Here is a 17,406-nt window from a genome sequence, read left to right as displayed (position 1 = left end):
TGGTGGGCGATCTTCTTGAAGCCTGTTAAGCACTTCTATTTCAACTTCAAAATCCATAACCGCGTTGGGCTGAACTAAATCTTCCATTACTCTACGTAAATGAAACTGAAGTGCTTGACTCTCAACACTGTTCGCCAGTGATCTTAAATCACTGGCAACTGCACAAACAAAACTTTCCATCATTAAAACGGGTCAAACAGGGGTAGATCATAGGGTCAGATAAAACAGTCGACAAAACAAGCTAAAGGCGAAGCTTCCGTGTATCAGTCAAGACAACGCAGTAGTAATAGATTGGAGCATATCGCTATAACCAATCCGGCTTTAGACTGAGGTATGACCTCACAGAGCCCGCCTACTTAATTTGCATATACATTTGCAAATACAGAAAAAAATAAATGGGGAAATGTTGAAATACAGAAATAAATGAATAAGTTAAATGTAGAAATAAATAAATGTAGAAATATATAAATAGATAAATGTCTTTATTTTACATTTATTTATACTTATGTCATTTTTACAGTAAATGATAAACCTCTTCTATTTTTCTAACTCAACTGGCCATCCTCACATCAACATGCAATTTAAATGTAACATTTCTGTATTTTGAACATAGTTGATGTTAGTCACTACATTACGTTTTGCCAGCTGTTAGCCAGTGTTCAATTAGACAATATGGCCATTATTGTTTAAAGCGGTCAGACGTCCCTCCAGCTCTGTCTTTGGCTACCCTGCTGTATACAGGATGGGCTGTGACTGACATTTGTTAGTTAGCTGTATGCTTACTAGTTTGTTAGTGATTCACTGCATGTTTTGTATGAAATGCATTGAAGTAGCAGTTGCAGTAATATTTAACAGAACAACAGAACTGAGATGGAGCAGAAGAAACACACACACACACACACACACACACACACACACACACACAAAGAATACACTAACATGTTGTTTTCTCTCTTAGACACAGAGAACATTGTTTGAGACTCTTTTTTTTTTCCAGTTATTGTTCCTCAGTAGGCCTGTTTTTTCCATACTAAAAACGTTAAAACATAAAATATGCCAAATTTGTGAATGCTGATTCTGATTGTAGTATGTTAATGCAGTGTGAGTAAACATCAAAGTTTTTTGAATGCCATTAAGATACTATTTACTTGCCGGTTGTGGTGTGTGTGATGCCACCTGCAAAATTGCAGTCTGGTGGCTGTGCCAATTTAAACCAGTTACTATTCGGCAGAACACATACTTTTTCTTGTGTGTACCTATATTTTTTAGTCTGCTCTCAGAGTTTTATGTAACATGATTTTATATGTAAGATGTATTATAAAAAACTTATTAAGCACTGAATAACAATTGCAGGAGTGGCTATTTGTATATTTTATACACTTGATTGAAAAATGTTTGAAATGGGCTCATTTATCACAGCAATACATTTGAACACTCTCCAAAATAAATGTACAAGCAATGTACTGAAATGCAAGCATGAAAAAGTGCCTTCAGTGCATTGCTACGATGATCATTTTGAGTATACATTTTAAAATATACAAAAAATAAATATGCTTCAGTAATTACATGTACTTTTCACCTAAAGTATATTTTCCTATAATATATTTATACAATAAAGTATATTTATTTTTTTCTACCAGGGATTACCACAATAAACATAACCTATAATTAATTCTTGTAAAAATTAATTAAAAAAACAATCAACTATTTTGACAAGTGAATGATTTTTGTTTGTTTTTTTTTTTACAAAATACAAAATATTTTCTGGATTTTTGTTGCCTCCCTGTTCTATATATTTTTAAAGAGCAATATTAAAGATGACCCAGTAGAGGGTGCACAAGCACATCTCAAAGACATAAGGAAAACAAAGCTGTCAGCTGTCAGCTTTTGGTGTAATACCAAAAGCTGAGCAGTCTTAGCTTTACAGTTGTAAGCTTAAAAATGCCCTTTACTGAGCTACACACTGACAACAGCAGCAATGACTGCACAGTAAATCACAGTTAATAATTCTGGTTAACATAATACATTACATAATACATTGCACTGTGTTGGCGGCTGGGAGTGGTGGTGTGATTGGTAGTGGTACTGAAGTCAAAAGTGGGGCACGAGACACACCCCCACCCCACCCCACCTCACCCCCAACACACTCACACACACACACACACACACACACACACACACACACACACACACTCACAATCTCTCAGTTGTCACTTCCTGCAATGTGGCCAAAAAAGACAGAAATCTAGTGTAAGACATGCAGATGGACGGTGATAGCTTAGCCTGTTAGAGAGGCAAGCCTATTCAAATGGTACATCTGTCATTTTTTGTTCATGCACTAAAATGTACCAAGGGTCCTGTTCAGTTACCAATGAAGTAAGCTGGATATTTCCCTTGGGCACCTTGAGAGAGATTGTTTATGGCAGTATGAAGAGCCAGGTAACATTGTTCAAATAATGAATTTTGGTGAAAGGTGAGAAACTATTTCATAGCCCAAGTGATTGAAGATGGATTATAATTTTAATTCTTGCATGATGGCATTAACATTTTTAGCACTGTATTAAGATTTATTTGTGACTACTACGCTCATGTCAACATTAGTGGTGCCTGACAATTCCAATCAGTGGCCAACACATGTACAACTGACCCACATGTTTAAATTACAGCAATAAAACTTTTAAATTCCTTAAATCATACAGAGGTTCAGCAACAGGGAGCCCAGGATGAGCAGAACATATTCTCTTAGTCATTTGTTACTGCTGACCATCACCTGTAAAACTGGCCAAAATATCATCTATCAATATTAGACCCTTTTTGACTGTTTTCGAAAAAGACACAAGTTTAAAAACATTGTATCTGACTCAGTCTTTAAAAGCATGTGAGCATGCCTGAAACTATGCTTCCACCCTGCAGGACTGTGAGCTATGTAAAGATAGTAGAAAACATGCGTAGTAGGAGGTGTCTTGTTACCATGTCAACACCAACCATGTTCTCAGCAGACGAGCCTGCAGTTGCCTTGGAGACCTGCAAGAGTCTGTTGCAGAGAAATGATATAAAACTATTTGTTTTCTGTCAGCAGATGTCATCTGGTAATTGCGCAGTCAGTCTCAAGTGATCACATATTGTTCAGAAAACCAGAGCTTTGAAACATTACTTACATCAAGCATTACTGAAAGTATGTTTTTTAAAGTTGTTGACTTATTTATATAGAAAAATGAAAACTGTAAAGCCCTCTGAGGTCCAGTGTATTTGTGCCTCGGACCTCTTACTATTTAAATAACTGTACAAATCCAATACTGCAAGATACAAGCAAGTAACTGATATCATTTTTTTTTCAGCACAACCAGGGCTATTTGAATAAGTTTCTATAATACCACTTGGCATTATAAATAGTTCTAAGACCATAAACCCAAAAGAAAAACACAACTAAAATGTATTACATTTTATTCATTTTTCAACAGAAGAAAACTATGTGCTAGTGTTTGGAGTCTAGATTTCAAGTAAGGTCTCAAGTAACAAACAAAAGAAAAATAAAGTCTCTGGTGCACACACAGGCAGAAATATTTACATTTTTATCTATGCGTCCAATCGTTTTTTTTTTCACTGGGACCATTCTGCACCACAGTTTCTGACGAGGATCAGGCAGAGAGCTGCATCACGCACACACTGCACTCCCGGGGCACATAACTGTTTAAAACATGGTCACCACTATCTCCAAAACGTCTACATTCAAAATCTCTAAAAACTCCTTCGGTTTCCCCCGGGTCGTTATCGCGGCAGAGCCGTATCTCGGCGGCCTTCTTTTCCGAGCGTCATTTTTTTGCGCGCACTACAGCGCTTTCCAAGCGCACACGGACTGATCAGCTGCTTTCAGATTACTATCCTGGAACATTATCTCTGAAGGGTGAATTCGTTTTACATTAGATCTCTAAATGCTAAGGACACCGCATAAATGTACTAAGTCATATCCGTAAATCGAGGATCCCCATATTGTGACTCTCATTGGATCAGCTTTTCTCGCACGGGGCAACAACACGGCTTATGATTGGTATACACAGTCAATATGGCTGCCATGAATTTCACTAATCAGAACACAGTACAAAAAAAAAAAAAGATAATAAATAATGCATTAATGAGGACGCAAAACACGGCTTTATCGACTTTTTTTGTATTTTGTAAAGGCAAAATAGAGTGAAGCGTGGCATTTTTTAAAGTAAGTTTCTGCACAAATGCGTTAAATGCGACTCGAGGGACTCCAGAGTACATATGGTTGAGAAGTATATTAACAATGGATCAAATGATCCAGTGTAAGTTGATTCAGTTTTATTTATATACTGCCGAATCACAACATAAGTTATTTCAAGGCACTTTTCATAGAAAGCAGGTGTAGACCGTACTCTTTAGATTATTATAATTACAGAGAGAGACCCAACAGTTCCCACCATGAGCAATCACTAGGCGACAGTGGCAAGGAAAAACTTCCTTTTAAGAGGCAGAAACCGAAACCGAGCAGAACCGGACTCAGGGCGGCCATCTGCCACCCACCCTGAGAAAGTGAGGGGAAGGGGTAGGGGGTATGAAAATAGGGTGGGTGTTGGACTCCGCCAAGGCTGTCCCTTGTCCCTGATTCTGTTCGTGATATTTATGGAGAGGATCTCAAGGCGCAGCCAAGGTGAAGAGTGTGCCTGGTTTGGGGACCTCAGAATCGCGTCTCTATTTTTTGCAGACAATGTTGTTCTGTTGGCTCCATCAGACCATGACCTTCAGCCAGGGCAGTTTGCAGCCGAATGCGAAGTGGCTGACATGTGGGTCAGCACCTCCAAGTCCGAGGCCATGGTTCTCAGCTGGAAAACAGTGCATTTCTCTCTCCACATGGAGGGAGAGTTGCTGTTCCAAGTGAGGGAATTCAAGTATCTTGGGGTCTTGTTCATTAGTAAGGGTATGATGGAGCGAGAGACAGGCAGATTGATGCGGCATCAGCAATAATGCAGTATCGAACCATTGTGGTGAAGAGGGAGCTGAGCCGCAAACCAAAGCAAACGTTTCAACCCTCATCTGTGGCAACGAAATCTGGGTAGTGACCGAAAGAAGAACAAGCGGCTGAAATTAGTTTCCTCCGCAGGCCGTCTGGGCTCAGTCTCAGAGATTAGGTGCGGGGCGCGGACATCTGGAGGGAGCTTGGAACAGAGCCGCTGCCCCTACGCGTCGAAAGGAATAAGTTCAGGTGGTTCGGGCATCTGGTTAGTATGTCTTCTAGCTTTATTGGGAGGTTTTCCGGGCATGCATAACTGGGAGGAGAACCTGGGTTGGACCCAGAACTCGCTGGAGAGATTATATATCTCATGTCTTGAAATCCCGCAGGAGGAGCTGGAAAACATTGCAGGGAGAGGGATGTCTGGTATACCCTGTTTAGCCTGTTGCCACAGCAACCCGACCCCGGATATGTGGAAGAAAATGATGATGATGATTTTGTATTATTTTATTGACACTGCACAATGAAAGAAAATGTGTCATCAAAACTAGCCATGTAAAAACAGCAAAAAACAAAACAAAAAACAAAACAAAAAACAACAACAACAACAACAACAACAACAACAAAAAACGAATATAAATGAGACATTCAGATTTTTTTTTAAAAAGGCAACTGTATTACAATAAGTATATGTAGTGTGAACTGGTGTGCCCCTGTAAAATGATACATACTGTAATGGGGGCTGTGGTTGGAGGTGGGTAGTACATTCCAGCCACTCACATTATCCATTTGTTCTCTGCCTGAGAGAGTGAGAGCAGCACACGTGCAGCCAAGCAGCCACATCAACATTAGCTTTGCTGTGCCCTTGTCTATGTGGGTGTATGAAATGTAGTGTGTGGGAGGAAACAGGTAGGTGGGGAAGCGAATATATAAGTGAGCCAGAACTTAGGTACTGCCTCAAACTGTTGATGGTAAAGTCAGTAATTCAGCCAACACGACTTTTGAAGGTAAGCTTGCCTCTGTCGCTCCACTTCCTCTGCCAAGCAGCTGCTTTATCCTCTGCACAACACTTTGTATTTGGCCACAGTCCTTCCATCTGTGCTTGGGGCCTCTGTGCTCTTCCACTCCTGCTGATCGCTGTGAAATCTATGTTTTCAACTTGTCCTCCGGAAGTCTTTGTTTAACAGCCACACCCCCCCTCCCCCCAGCCAGCCCTCCTTCTCTCACTCTCCTCCTCTCTGCCTCACCACTTTCATAGTGCATCTTCTGTCTCATTTGCATTTGTTCCGCTTCCTTGTGACAAGAAACAGTTCATGTCAAAGAGCTGTAAGAGAAAATCAGATTGGAGAGAACCACACAGCGTGGATGACAAAACAGATTGAGAAGAGCAGGTATACTGAGGATGGGGCTGTTCAGGGTAGAAGATTCTCTAAGCTGGATAATTGTTACTGATTCAAGTGTAGAGCAAGACGGTAAGTGACTTGATCATCTTTTATAGTTTCTGTTTTTCTTAACTGTTACCCTTGAGTTTTGGCCTAGTTACGACATGTTCTGGTTTCTTGTGTTATTCTTACCTACATTGTGTGATGGCAACACCATCAGATATTTCCTCTTTTCAAATATACTCTTTGTAAAGTCAGTTGTTGGAAATGAGATTAATAGAGTAGATGAGATAAAACAGGACATCTTAATTTCTCATTGTGTTACACGAAATCTAAAAAATCTAGAAAGTCTTCCTTTCTGTTTACATTTTGATGCTGTTGTCTGTTCTTATCAAAGCTGTTTTTCAGTACAATTTGACCTCTTTTTAAAGCCATTCCACACAGGACACTTGAATGCAATTTTAATTTAACTACAAGTGCTTGTAGACAAAAACATCCGTCTTAATATTTCAAAGGTCAGCACTATAGTTATTTCTGCATGGAGTTCCAGCATATAACAGTGTGTTATATTTACATAGCTGTGAGGAAGTGAAAGCACATAACAGTAAGAGGGTAGATCTAAGTTTCAAAGTAAAAAATGTTTTTAAAAATGTAGATGTACTCACACAGTGCTTCTTGTTTTCATAGAGAACTCATTTGAATATGAACAGAAACAAACTTTCCTAGTTATAACAGCACCACAAAAAGTATCTTATGTGGGCGTGATCATGCTGTACAACTAACAAAGAGTGTGCTCCTTGCCAACTGTAATTCTGTGGGTGAATTATGCAAAATTATTGTACATGTAGAAGCAGCATCACAGTAACAGGAAATGAAATTTGCTTGCCCTAGTATGAAGCTATTTATCTTTTCATGTAGGTGGCTTTACACTTTGATTAGATTACTGCACAAATATGACAATCTGTCATGAGACAAAGCTGCCACATGCTACTGTGGAAATCAAGGGTATGCTATATAATTGTAGCAGACTAGTGACAGAAGCAACAGCTAATGTCAGCAGGCACATTTCATTTGGGGAGATAAAAGCCTCTGATGTATAAGTATCTGATCTCACTCCCTCACCCCTCTCCTGAGTCGCTCTCCTACATCATCCCCTGCCTCTCTATACATACCTCTCCATGTATTTGTCTCGTATATTTCCACTGACTGAATACAAAACATATCCAAAGAATTACGTTCCTACACTATGTGTTTTTGAGATCAAACAGTGGAGGTTAAAATTCCTCAATTTTTCTCTGCACTCTGTATCCACAGATTAATACTCATCACAACAAAATCATGCAGATCTGGATGTATTTTTGTTTTGGTGCTGTAGAATTGCACAACACATCTCCCTGGATTTTATTACCAAGCAAAATCCAGGCTGGATTAATTGCTTTATTAGCCATCTGTCCTAAAGGGTACTGCATATCTGTCATCATTAACTGCTTAGGTACATTTATTAATGGCTATGCTCATTTTCTCTGTTCCACCAGTGCAATAACAAAATATTCTCCAGGAATAAAGTCTCATTTCTTTTTTAAAGCAAGGCCTAGAAACATCCTTGCTCAAATTGACAGATCTGTCCCTTTTGATATAAGGCAAAGCAGGGGTCTAATGCAAACTGCTCTTATCTTACAGGTAATTAGAGACCTGGCACAACAGCAGCAGAGTTACCATGGAGACTGGCAGGCCTGGATTGGCGAGTGCTCCAGTGCACATCAGCTCCGTTGCAGCACAGACAGAGAAAAGGATGGACATTCAGGCCCCACTCACGGCTGTTTACATCCACACAGTGCCTGCTTTACCAGTGCAGCCCTACCCACAGCTTCCTGCAGCTGCCCAGGAACCGACTACACTCCATCTGGCCATGCCACCACTCTACTCTAAGGAGACACTTCCCTTTCTGACACTCCATATTGCTGGTGGACTGCAGTCTCCGCCGGGACTGAGTCTGGCAGCTGCTGCTCCTGCAGCCAGACCCAAATCAACAGGAAAGTATGTATGTCCTCACTGTGGACGGGACTGTATGAAGCCCAGTGTGCTCGAGAAGCATCTCCGATGCCACACAGGGGAGCGGCCTTATCCCTGCACTATTTGTGGAGTTTCTTTTAAGACCCAGAGCAATCTCTACAAACATAAACGTACTCAGGCTCATGCCCGCCTCTCATCTGAGTCAGAGCAGAGCAGCCTGGGCAGCCTAGACAGCATGTCCAGCTCCAGAGAGACTCATACCTCCAGTTTATCTCTGGATGAGTGCAGCGAGGAGTCAGGCAGCATGGAGAAGGACTCCACACTACCTGCTGCTGAGATTACCTGTGCAGCCAATACTATAAGGGTATACTCTTTCAAGACACAAGGGTCTCTCAGTGAACAGAATGAGCTGACCACTGCATGTCATAAAACAGAATCAAATGAAAGTGCAAAAGTAATACAAGAAGAGGGAAAACTGAGGGTGGAAAATGAAACACCTCCTTTAACTCTTAGTCGCCATCTTCCCCTTCAGAGACAAGAGGCCACTCTGTTCTCCAAGCAGTGGGAGACCTCCGTATCCAGAGGAAAATCACAGAGCCATGAGAGCACAGACTCAGGCTTTAGTGAGAGCAGTGACCACTATCCAAGCCCTGGCAGTGTTTTACCTGACAACAGTATAGATTTTCTCAGTGAATCTACTAAAAAGCATCCTGATGAAACCACCAACAGACACACACATTCAGAACCATGCCAAGATGCACAGGAGCCCAAAGACACTGTAGGAGAGGAGGAGCAGAAGACACTGGAGGAGCGCATATCTAAGCTGATATCTGACAATACAGCTGTTGTAGAAGACAAACAGCTTGAGAATGTAAGGCCGCGGAAGACAGTTTTGTCAAAGCAGGGTAGCATTGACCTCCCTATGCCATACACATATAAGGACTCTTTTCACTTCGACATGAGGATCAGTAAGACCCAGAACTTTGGGTTACAGCGACACAGGAAGCCTGGATTGTACAGCTCTGTGCCCACTCAGCACTCCACCACCTTGGAGCATGCCCCCTTAACCCGCAGCAACTCCTTCCCCTTCAGTGTTACCCTCCTGCAGCCTGAGAAGAGCAGCTCATCCTCCTTTTATCAGAGTGATTATGTAACTCTTGTTCGCAGGAGAAGCTCGAGCCAGATCAATTCAACAGGTTTTGCGATCAAGCCTGTGAACCAGCAGTCATCCACCCACCGCCCATTGGTCCGGCAGACAGCCGTAGACTGCAACCACGCAACAGACGGTCTCTTCATGAATTCATCTGTGGAGGAGGCATGCACCAGTAGTCTCAGCTGTGATGGGGATGGCAGTGACATTTGTGGAGAGCCAAGCAACAGAAAGTTCCGGAGGAAGAAAGCACAGAAGTTTGCCTACAACAAGTGGTACATGTACGGGGGTGGGACATTTAAGAAGCTCTATAATGCTGAGAAAGGTCTTGATAACAGTGTTATCAAAGGAAAGAAATGTATGAACCAGGAGCACGAGGTTGTTCAGGGTCAACAAAAAAGGTTGTCAGCTGTTAATAAGGACACAGTAACAACAACAAGCCCAACAATAAACATCACAAGCAGCAGTGCAACAGTGTGCCACTCAGGCTGCCCTCCTGCTAAGCTAACCCTTGCCTCTGCTGTGGATTTTAATCTAAGAACAAGCCAGCTTCATTCATCATGCAGCTCTCTCAAGACTCCACTCAGGAGAAATTTGTCTTTGTCAGTAGTGCCATTACTTTCAGCTGAATCCTTGGTTAGCCATACAACAAACAGTATCAGCACAGAGACAGGGAGGTTGCTTAATGAAGAAAAACATGCCAATTCCACCTCTCAGTTCTGTGGAGCCCATGTTCCCTCTGATAGGAAAAAGCAGAGAACTGATGACAAAATAAGTTGTTCGCTGGACATGGAGACCGACCCAAACACATTGACTCATCCCCCTCCCTCTATCATTGGCAGTGCACCACAGCAGGATACAAATCTCAGTTACATCAACCTTCAAAAAAATCAAAAACACACTCCTCTCAAAGGAACTCTCTTTTCACCATCCATAATCAATGCAAATGCACCATTTGTTAACACATTGCCAGCCACTTCCATCCCCTCTGCTGCCAAAACCAGCTTCCTGCCCAAGTACCAGCTCAAGTTACCTAATTCTGCTGAACCTGATTCAAATACTTCACCGCCTGTTGTGAATACACAGGCAGGAACTGATGGCTACACTTTCACCTGTGCTCTGTCATCTTCTCAAACTGAGAAACAGACCTCACCCTCAGTCACAGCCGAAAAGAAATGTAGTGACCCTGTTACCTCGCTGTTGATGCAGACTTGTGATATCAAAAGGATGAATGCTTTTAATTCTGCACAGCTTCTCTTGCCTTGCACAGCCACAACCCTATGTCAAGCTGAAGCATCAAGATTAAATGAAAATGCAACATCTAGTCTACCCGTAGTGCACAGGCAATATGCAGCAACCACAACCACAACCTGCCTACAAGACTATCAGACAGAATTATGCAGCACTTCAATACAGCCCTCAAAATTTTCAGCATGCCCAGCGCTTACGCAGTTACCCAGACCTGTTGCACCTGTGGTTGCGAACTTTCAGGCTATACCTACCATAACCACAGAAAAAAATCTGACATCTGCTGCTGCTATTACAGCTCTCTCACAAGGGTATGCATTAAATCCAGTAAATAGAACATATGCTGGCTCAAACACCAAAAACATACCTTGTCACATCATACCCATTAACCAGGTGCAACCAGCTGCTCAGAATGTGTTTCATGTTCACACAGCAGACCTCCAGATCTGCCTTCAGCTCATATCCGATGAGCAGCTGGCTCTCATTGAACCACAGATTGAGCGGCAAGTAGGCAGCAGCCTCTCACAGAGATGTGACATGGAAGCACTGGCCCCAGAAATGATCCAGAATAAAACTCAAATCTCTGTCATCATGGAAAGTTGCAATGAGGGAAGGGACCATCAACAGCCAGGACATCGAAAGGAGTTGGACCAGTGTGAATTTTTACCCACACTTAACACGGAGCACATAAAACCTCCACTTTCTGTCCAATTTGGGAAGGCACAGTCAAATATCCACATGACTGAACATAGCAATTCCAGTCAGGCTACAGAATCAGCTGAATCTAAGCCTCCCGAAGCTTTAGGCTTAATGCTATGCCCATATAAATACAGTATACACACAGCCACAGAGACCTTAAGCTCTGCAGCTGATGTTATGTCAACTGCTGCTTCACTTGAAGGTGTACAATCAGGAAGAGGCCAAACTTCAGAGAGGGAACATGCCCTTTTGCTGAACCATTGTGCTGAGGAGCAACATTTGCTGGACAAGAAGGTCAGCCAAGGAGGATTGGTCTTACAAACAGTCTCTGGCCAACGCAAGCTCAGCATGACCTGTCTTTCTCCCAAAACAGTAAATCTGAATAGCACAAGAAGTGAGCTATTGGGCAAAGAAAGCCAGCAAAAACTTAAAAATCAACATTCCTCATGCAATGATGGCATAATAAAAGCCAAAGGTGAAGCCTCTGCATACAAAAGCAGAAGGTTAGAAAGTGGAGAAAGCTCCTCTTTGCGGGTTAAGTTCAGTAAGGCTTCTGGCAGTGCATGTGCTGATGAACTCTCTGGGTCAGTTTCTTCATTTGCCATCAATAAATACAAGGCTCCAAGACAGTTGAACCCACAAGCATCCATTTACTACAGTAATCCTTCAGAGCCTACATTGTCAGAGACTCTGAATCCATCTAAACATGCAAACAGGGGCTTTGACAGGGTGGGAACTTTGGACAATTCTGACCCTTCACAGGAAATGGCTCTCAGTGTATCACAAGATGTAATCAGCTCAGCCCACTCAGAAAAACAACTAGATCAGTTAACTTCAGTGTCCTCTAACATCCAGGTGGAAAGATCCAACAACATCCCAGCTGTGCTCACATGCATTCCTATTAGTCCTACTGCAGGTATATATTACTGTTTAAATTATTTTAATCATTCATATTGTAGCTATAGGATCTAAAGTGCAGAGTGTGTAATGTTATGTGTATTGATTTGACTCTATACTACTGCATTTTACATTTAATCTAAAACATTAATGGTGATTGTGATTGGTGTTTACTGTAGTTTTATATGATCTCCTAATTTAGGACAATACAGCAATGACCCTATGCATACAGTACAGACATGGCAACCACAGGTTTTCAGAGTAGATGAGTTTGATGTATTTGAGTGGTCAAGTCAGTCACCTGACTTCTCTCCAACTTATCATGTATTTCACAGTTGAGTTTTGAATTACTCAAATTAACCTTTTAGGCTCATTACCTCAGAGCCATTGCTTAGTTTCCATTATAATATTTGGAGTAGAGATAACACAACAAAAATGTGTCTGATATAATACTTATGAACACACTTCAGTATATTTGCCTTTCATTATATGCTTTAGTTTTGAACCACAGAAACCATTTTTTGCCACAAGATGGCAGTAAATTCAATCAATTACATTTTGTTGCACTTTTATCCTAACAAAAATGTAAGTAGCAGTTGAAGTTTTTACATGTGGGTGACATAAATTGTATTGTATTATAAAACTAAGGTGAAGACCTTAGTTTTCAGGCACATTAAAACTGACAGCTAAGCATTAAGACTGTACAATCACAATTTTTCTTCCCCAGGGCTTATAGAGAGAGTCTCCTTGGCTGGATGTGCAGCCCAGAAGGAGCTGCAGACATGCAGACATGGAGGTACCCCTGTGCTGTCACACAGCACAAACTGGAGGCCAAAGCAGAACCAAGTGCCTAGAGAGACAAAACACCAACAAATGGATGGGCAGGGTGATGGAAGAGCGATGGAAGAGAAGAAGAATGGAGTAATCAAGACAGACCAGGAGTCAGGTCAATGGGGCAACGATGAGTCTAACTGCAGGCACACAGTTTTACTAGACACAACAAAACCAGAGGTGAGACTAAATGAATGTCAAATCTGATACTTCACTTAGGAAACTAAGATGTAACATGTAACATGTGACTTATCATAATATGTCAACATGTCCACCGTACTGGATGAGGCAAGACTGGCTTGTAAGCAAATTCAAGTAAATGCTGCATTTAAAATTCTCTATAACACTTACATTTTTACATAATTATTCGTAAGGAATTTTGGTTGGATTTGGCTATTTTCCTTGGTTAATGCTTGTAGAGATATCCCTATATAATATGATTTAATGTAAATGAGATGTATAGAAGGTTTTGCAATTGCAATATTATTGCATAAAAAAACCACACACAATAATTACATCTTGGTTTGTTATGATAAGAAAGTAGCACACTTAAAACAGTAGCTTTGAATAAGACAAGTACAAAAGAGGACCTCTGACAGAACAAATTACCTTTCAAATAAATAAAAATCTGGTCCGTAGTTGTGGTTTTACAATCTGAAAATACAGCAATGATAACACATTTTGAAAAAATGTATTGTGAAAATTCTAATTTAAAAAAGTATTCAATTAAATTAAATTAAATAATTAATTTATTAAATAATAATGTATATCTATTGATCTTTTTTTTTACTGTGGATAATCACATCTTACCAAAAATCATACTCCTTTCATATTTATATATTGAAATGAACTGTATAAAAACAAACAAATGTTACTTAAGCTTACTAACAGTTATGAAGATTTATGAGCTTTTTGCCAATGTTTAAATCATCAGCAACCCAATGAAAAAATACCAGTGTGAAACAACTGAACTGAATGCACCATCAATTTGATATGCTCCCTGTAATGATTTTACCAGGATTCATAACTTACTGGACTCAATAAACATTGAGGTATTTGAGCAATGCAGGAAGCTAATGAGAATGTTCAGTAGAGGAAGGACAATGGCTGTATTATTGTGATGTATGATGTTAATATTCCTCTTCATATTCTTCTTTTATTAACAGGGAGAAGACAGAAAAGTCCAGGCAGATTCTTTTAAAAACTCTTGGCTATCTGAGCAACATCTTCAGCATCTTTCCCAGACGCTTTCCAATTCTCCGCAGCCCCCCCTGAAAATGAACAACTTTTATTTCGCACAACAACATTGGGAAATCAGCATCATCCATAACCAACAAACACAGATCTTATGTGACTCAAATTCAAGCAAGCTTATCAAAACACAGGCCCAATTAACAGAAACACAAAATGCTTTTTCACAAATTGAGTCCAGCCCTCAGCAAACTACAGTTTCATATCAGGACCAAAAACAAGACCAAAAACAGACCCTAAGCATTCAGAAAGGAAATACTACTGCAGGTAACACCAGCACAGGAGTAAGCTGTTGTACTAAGTTAACATTAGGAAGACACAAAAGCACAAGTCTCTCACCTGATGTCAAAACATCATCCATTACACATCACTGCCAAGTTTCTCATTCTCCTCAAGTTAGCAGAGCTACTACTGGATGGAAAGGAAACATCCAAAACAATATGCTGGATAATAATACTGGGCTGCCATCAAAGCCCTTTACATACCCAGAACCTAAGCAGGACATCAAGGATCAGACACTAGATGATAACACAATGCAGGCCAGTAACTCTGGGAGACCTGACATTACCAACAAATACCAGTCTTATTTCTTGACTGGTCAGCTTCAAGGCTATCAGCCAGCTGAGTGTCTGACCAGTGGAGTGAGGCCTGTTCAAAGCTGCCAGGACTACTCAGAAGACACCAGCAGTAGTGATGATGAAGGAAAGCTTATCATAGAGCTTTAGGGGAAATGTGAACATCCACATATGCCATTTTAACTTTTATTTGCTGTACATTTTTCAGAAGCAAGATTGGTTAGGAGTTAACTCAGTGGGCAGAGCCAAGAACCACATGTGTAAACTCAAAATGAGACAAAAAATTAATTAATTAATAATTAACTGTTAATAATTATCAGTGCATTCTTGATATTTTAAGTGCAAGTTAATGTCCCCTCCATGTCATATTGTACTGAGTGTAATTATAAGCAAGCAGGAAACTCATCCTTATGTCACACTCCAGATTGTAATGGTTGTCAGGAGTATTTCACACAGGGTGAAAACAACCACAGAAGTCACCAAAGCAGTCACAAAACAGCTGGCAGTTAGAGCCAATTAAAATTTTATATTAACACAAATAAGTCAAAGTTAAAAAAGCCCCACAGACACAAATTCTGAACATGAATTTAAAAGTGAAAAATATATAAAACCAGATAAAATGCATTTCCTGCTGAAAATGCTTGTGAATGCTGGAAGCATGAGCACTATTGCTCTTCAAATCTTTATTAATATTGTTATTATTATTGATATTATTTTTTTAAAAATTATAACAGCCCACTGCTGGACTCAAACTGGCAATCTCATGAACAATAGGCAACTGCTCTACCAGTTGCACCACTGAAGACCACAAGGTACTAGGGGTGGTGCTAAAATTAATTGTAGTGGTAGTAAAATTGCAAAATTGCAAAAAGCGTAAAAAAAAGATCTCCATTATTATTAGTCTTTTTGGGAGGGTTTTTTGATACTTGTCTGTGTCAGGGCTTGAACATGAGACCATTGGTTGGTAGGAATCCATGTTACTGAGCTTGCCACTGAAGTCCACAGTGCAATGCCTGGTAGTAAAACCACTTGTAGTTGCAAAATTGTTATAAATAGCAAAATAGCATAAAAGCATAAACAGTCAAAAAAAAAAAAAGTTGAATAAGCAAAACCGCAAAAAGCTTAAAAAGTGAAACATTTTCATAGCAGAATGGTTTCTACAGCAGAAAGTGCAGTGAAATTTCAGTGTCTGAAGCAGGGATCAACCCGGGAACCTTGGGATTGGGAAAGCTCCCATAGGATCCCTTTCATTAATTCATAGAAAAATTCATACAAAATCATACATGCATAGGATCAAAAAGTTGAAAACATCCCTAAAAGTCTAGGAGAAGCTGAACATTTTGATACCTGAATGGTGTCTGTAGCACAAATCATGTGGGACTATTTAGGGGCCGAAAAAGGTACAGAATAATAATAATAATGTGACCAAAATTTTAACATATAAATGAAAAATGTCAATGATGTTGTTGTAGAAGGTCAGCATGTTGGCTAAATATCTTGGAGGCTAGTTTGAAAAGCCAGTGTGGTTATTTAGATAAAGTTGTTTCCCTAGCCTATCAAAAGAATTCCCCCATTTCACAAAAGGTTTCTGCTCTGCACTCATTGTCAGCCCATTATACTGTTGCATCCCCTCACTAATGTGTGCCTGTGGCTTTCCCTATTTACCCACAGCACCTGTGGTGTCATTAGGTTGATCCAACCTTGCTAAGTGAAGTAATGTGGTTCCACAACTAAAACTTCCTCAAAAGAAAGTGAGTTTCTTGCTTATGTGTTCTTGCAAATATATAACTTTATAATCTCAAAGCCAATTGCTTCTTGGCTTCATTTGTGTTAACAGAAGAATTGTGTTTTCTACTTCTATTAACCAACTAATGAGATTGCTTCTACCCCCTAAGAAATGTTGTGTGACTTCTGTTCTGCTCATACATGCTTACACACACTTCATTTGTGTCTACCTTCCCATGCTCACTCTCTCATAAATTGCACTCTGTAACACTCCCCAGCCTTCCCTGACAACACCTGTGTACATAAATCCACCGCTATAACTCACACTAACTTGCTTGTCAATCTTCAGCCCATTAGTGGTCATAAAACTTTTTGGACTTGACAGGTGTATGTGTGCAGCAGTGCTAAATGAGCTGGCCTGTTTGATTTGACGTGTTAGATGTATATAGTGCTGCACAAACAAAAGCCAAGGCCAGTTACAGTTACAAACTGATTTATGATGACATTATTGTTATTTGTTTTTATTGTCTTAATTTTACATTCTTGTCACAGATTGTACACATCCTATAAGCATAACTGCCAAAACAAATTAATTCAGCTCAAATTTATTGCACATCATATTGTTCAATAAAACAAAGAACAGGTAAACTGTACTCAAAACCA

The 17,406-nt window shown here is 40.2% G+C and overlaps 1 protein-coding gene across 2 annotated transcripts; it reads left to right on the top strand.

Moving 5' to 3' along the window:
• The first annotated feature begins 5,512 nt into the window (after window positions 1-5,512).
• znf831 (zinc finger protein 831) lies at window positions 5,513-17,406 on the top strand. 2 transcript variants are annotated; one of them, XM_018681495.2, is made up of 4 exons: window positions 5,513-5,979; window positions 8,035-12,380; window positions 13,089-13,372; window positions 14,359-17,406. In XM_018681495.2, exons 2-4 carry the CDS (start codon window positions 8,072-8,074, stop codon window positions 15,166-15,168), a joined length of 5,403 nt encoding a protein of 1,800 aa, XP_018537011.1. In that variant the 5' UTR covers window positions 5,513-5,979; window positions 8,035-8,071; the 3' UTR covers window positions 15,169-17,406. The 2 variants fall into 2 exon arrangements, with proteins under 2 accessions (XP_018537011.1, XP_018537010.1); XM_018681494.2 differs by lacking the exon at window positions 5,513-5,979 and adding an exon at window positions 6,261-6,444.

Source organism: Lates calcarifer, linkage group LG12 (genome assembly GCF_001640805.2).
Source record: "Lates calcarifer isolate ASB-BC8 linkage group LG12, TLL_Latcal_v3, whole genome shotgun sequence".
Classification (NCBI taxonomy): domain Eukaryota; kingdom Metazoa; phylum Chordata; class Actinopteri; family Centropomidae; genus Lates; species Lates calcarifer.
The sequence above is the reverse complement of the archived record's forward strand: the minus strand, read 5'-3'. Positions and strand labels throughout refer to the sequence as shown.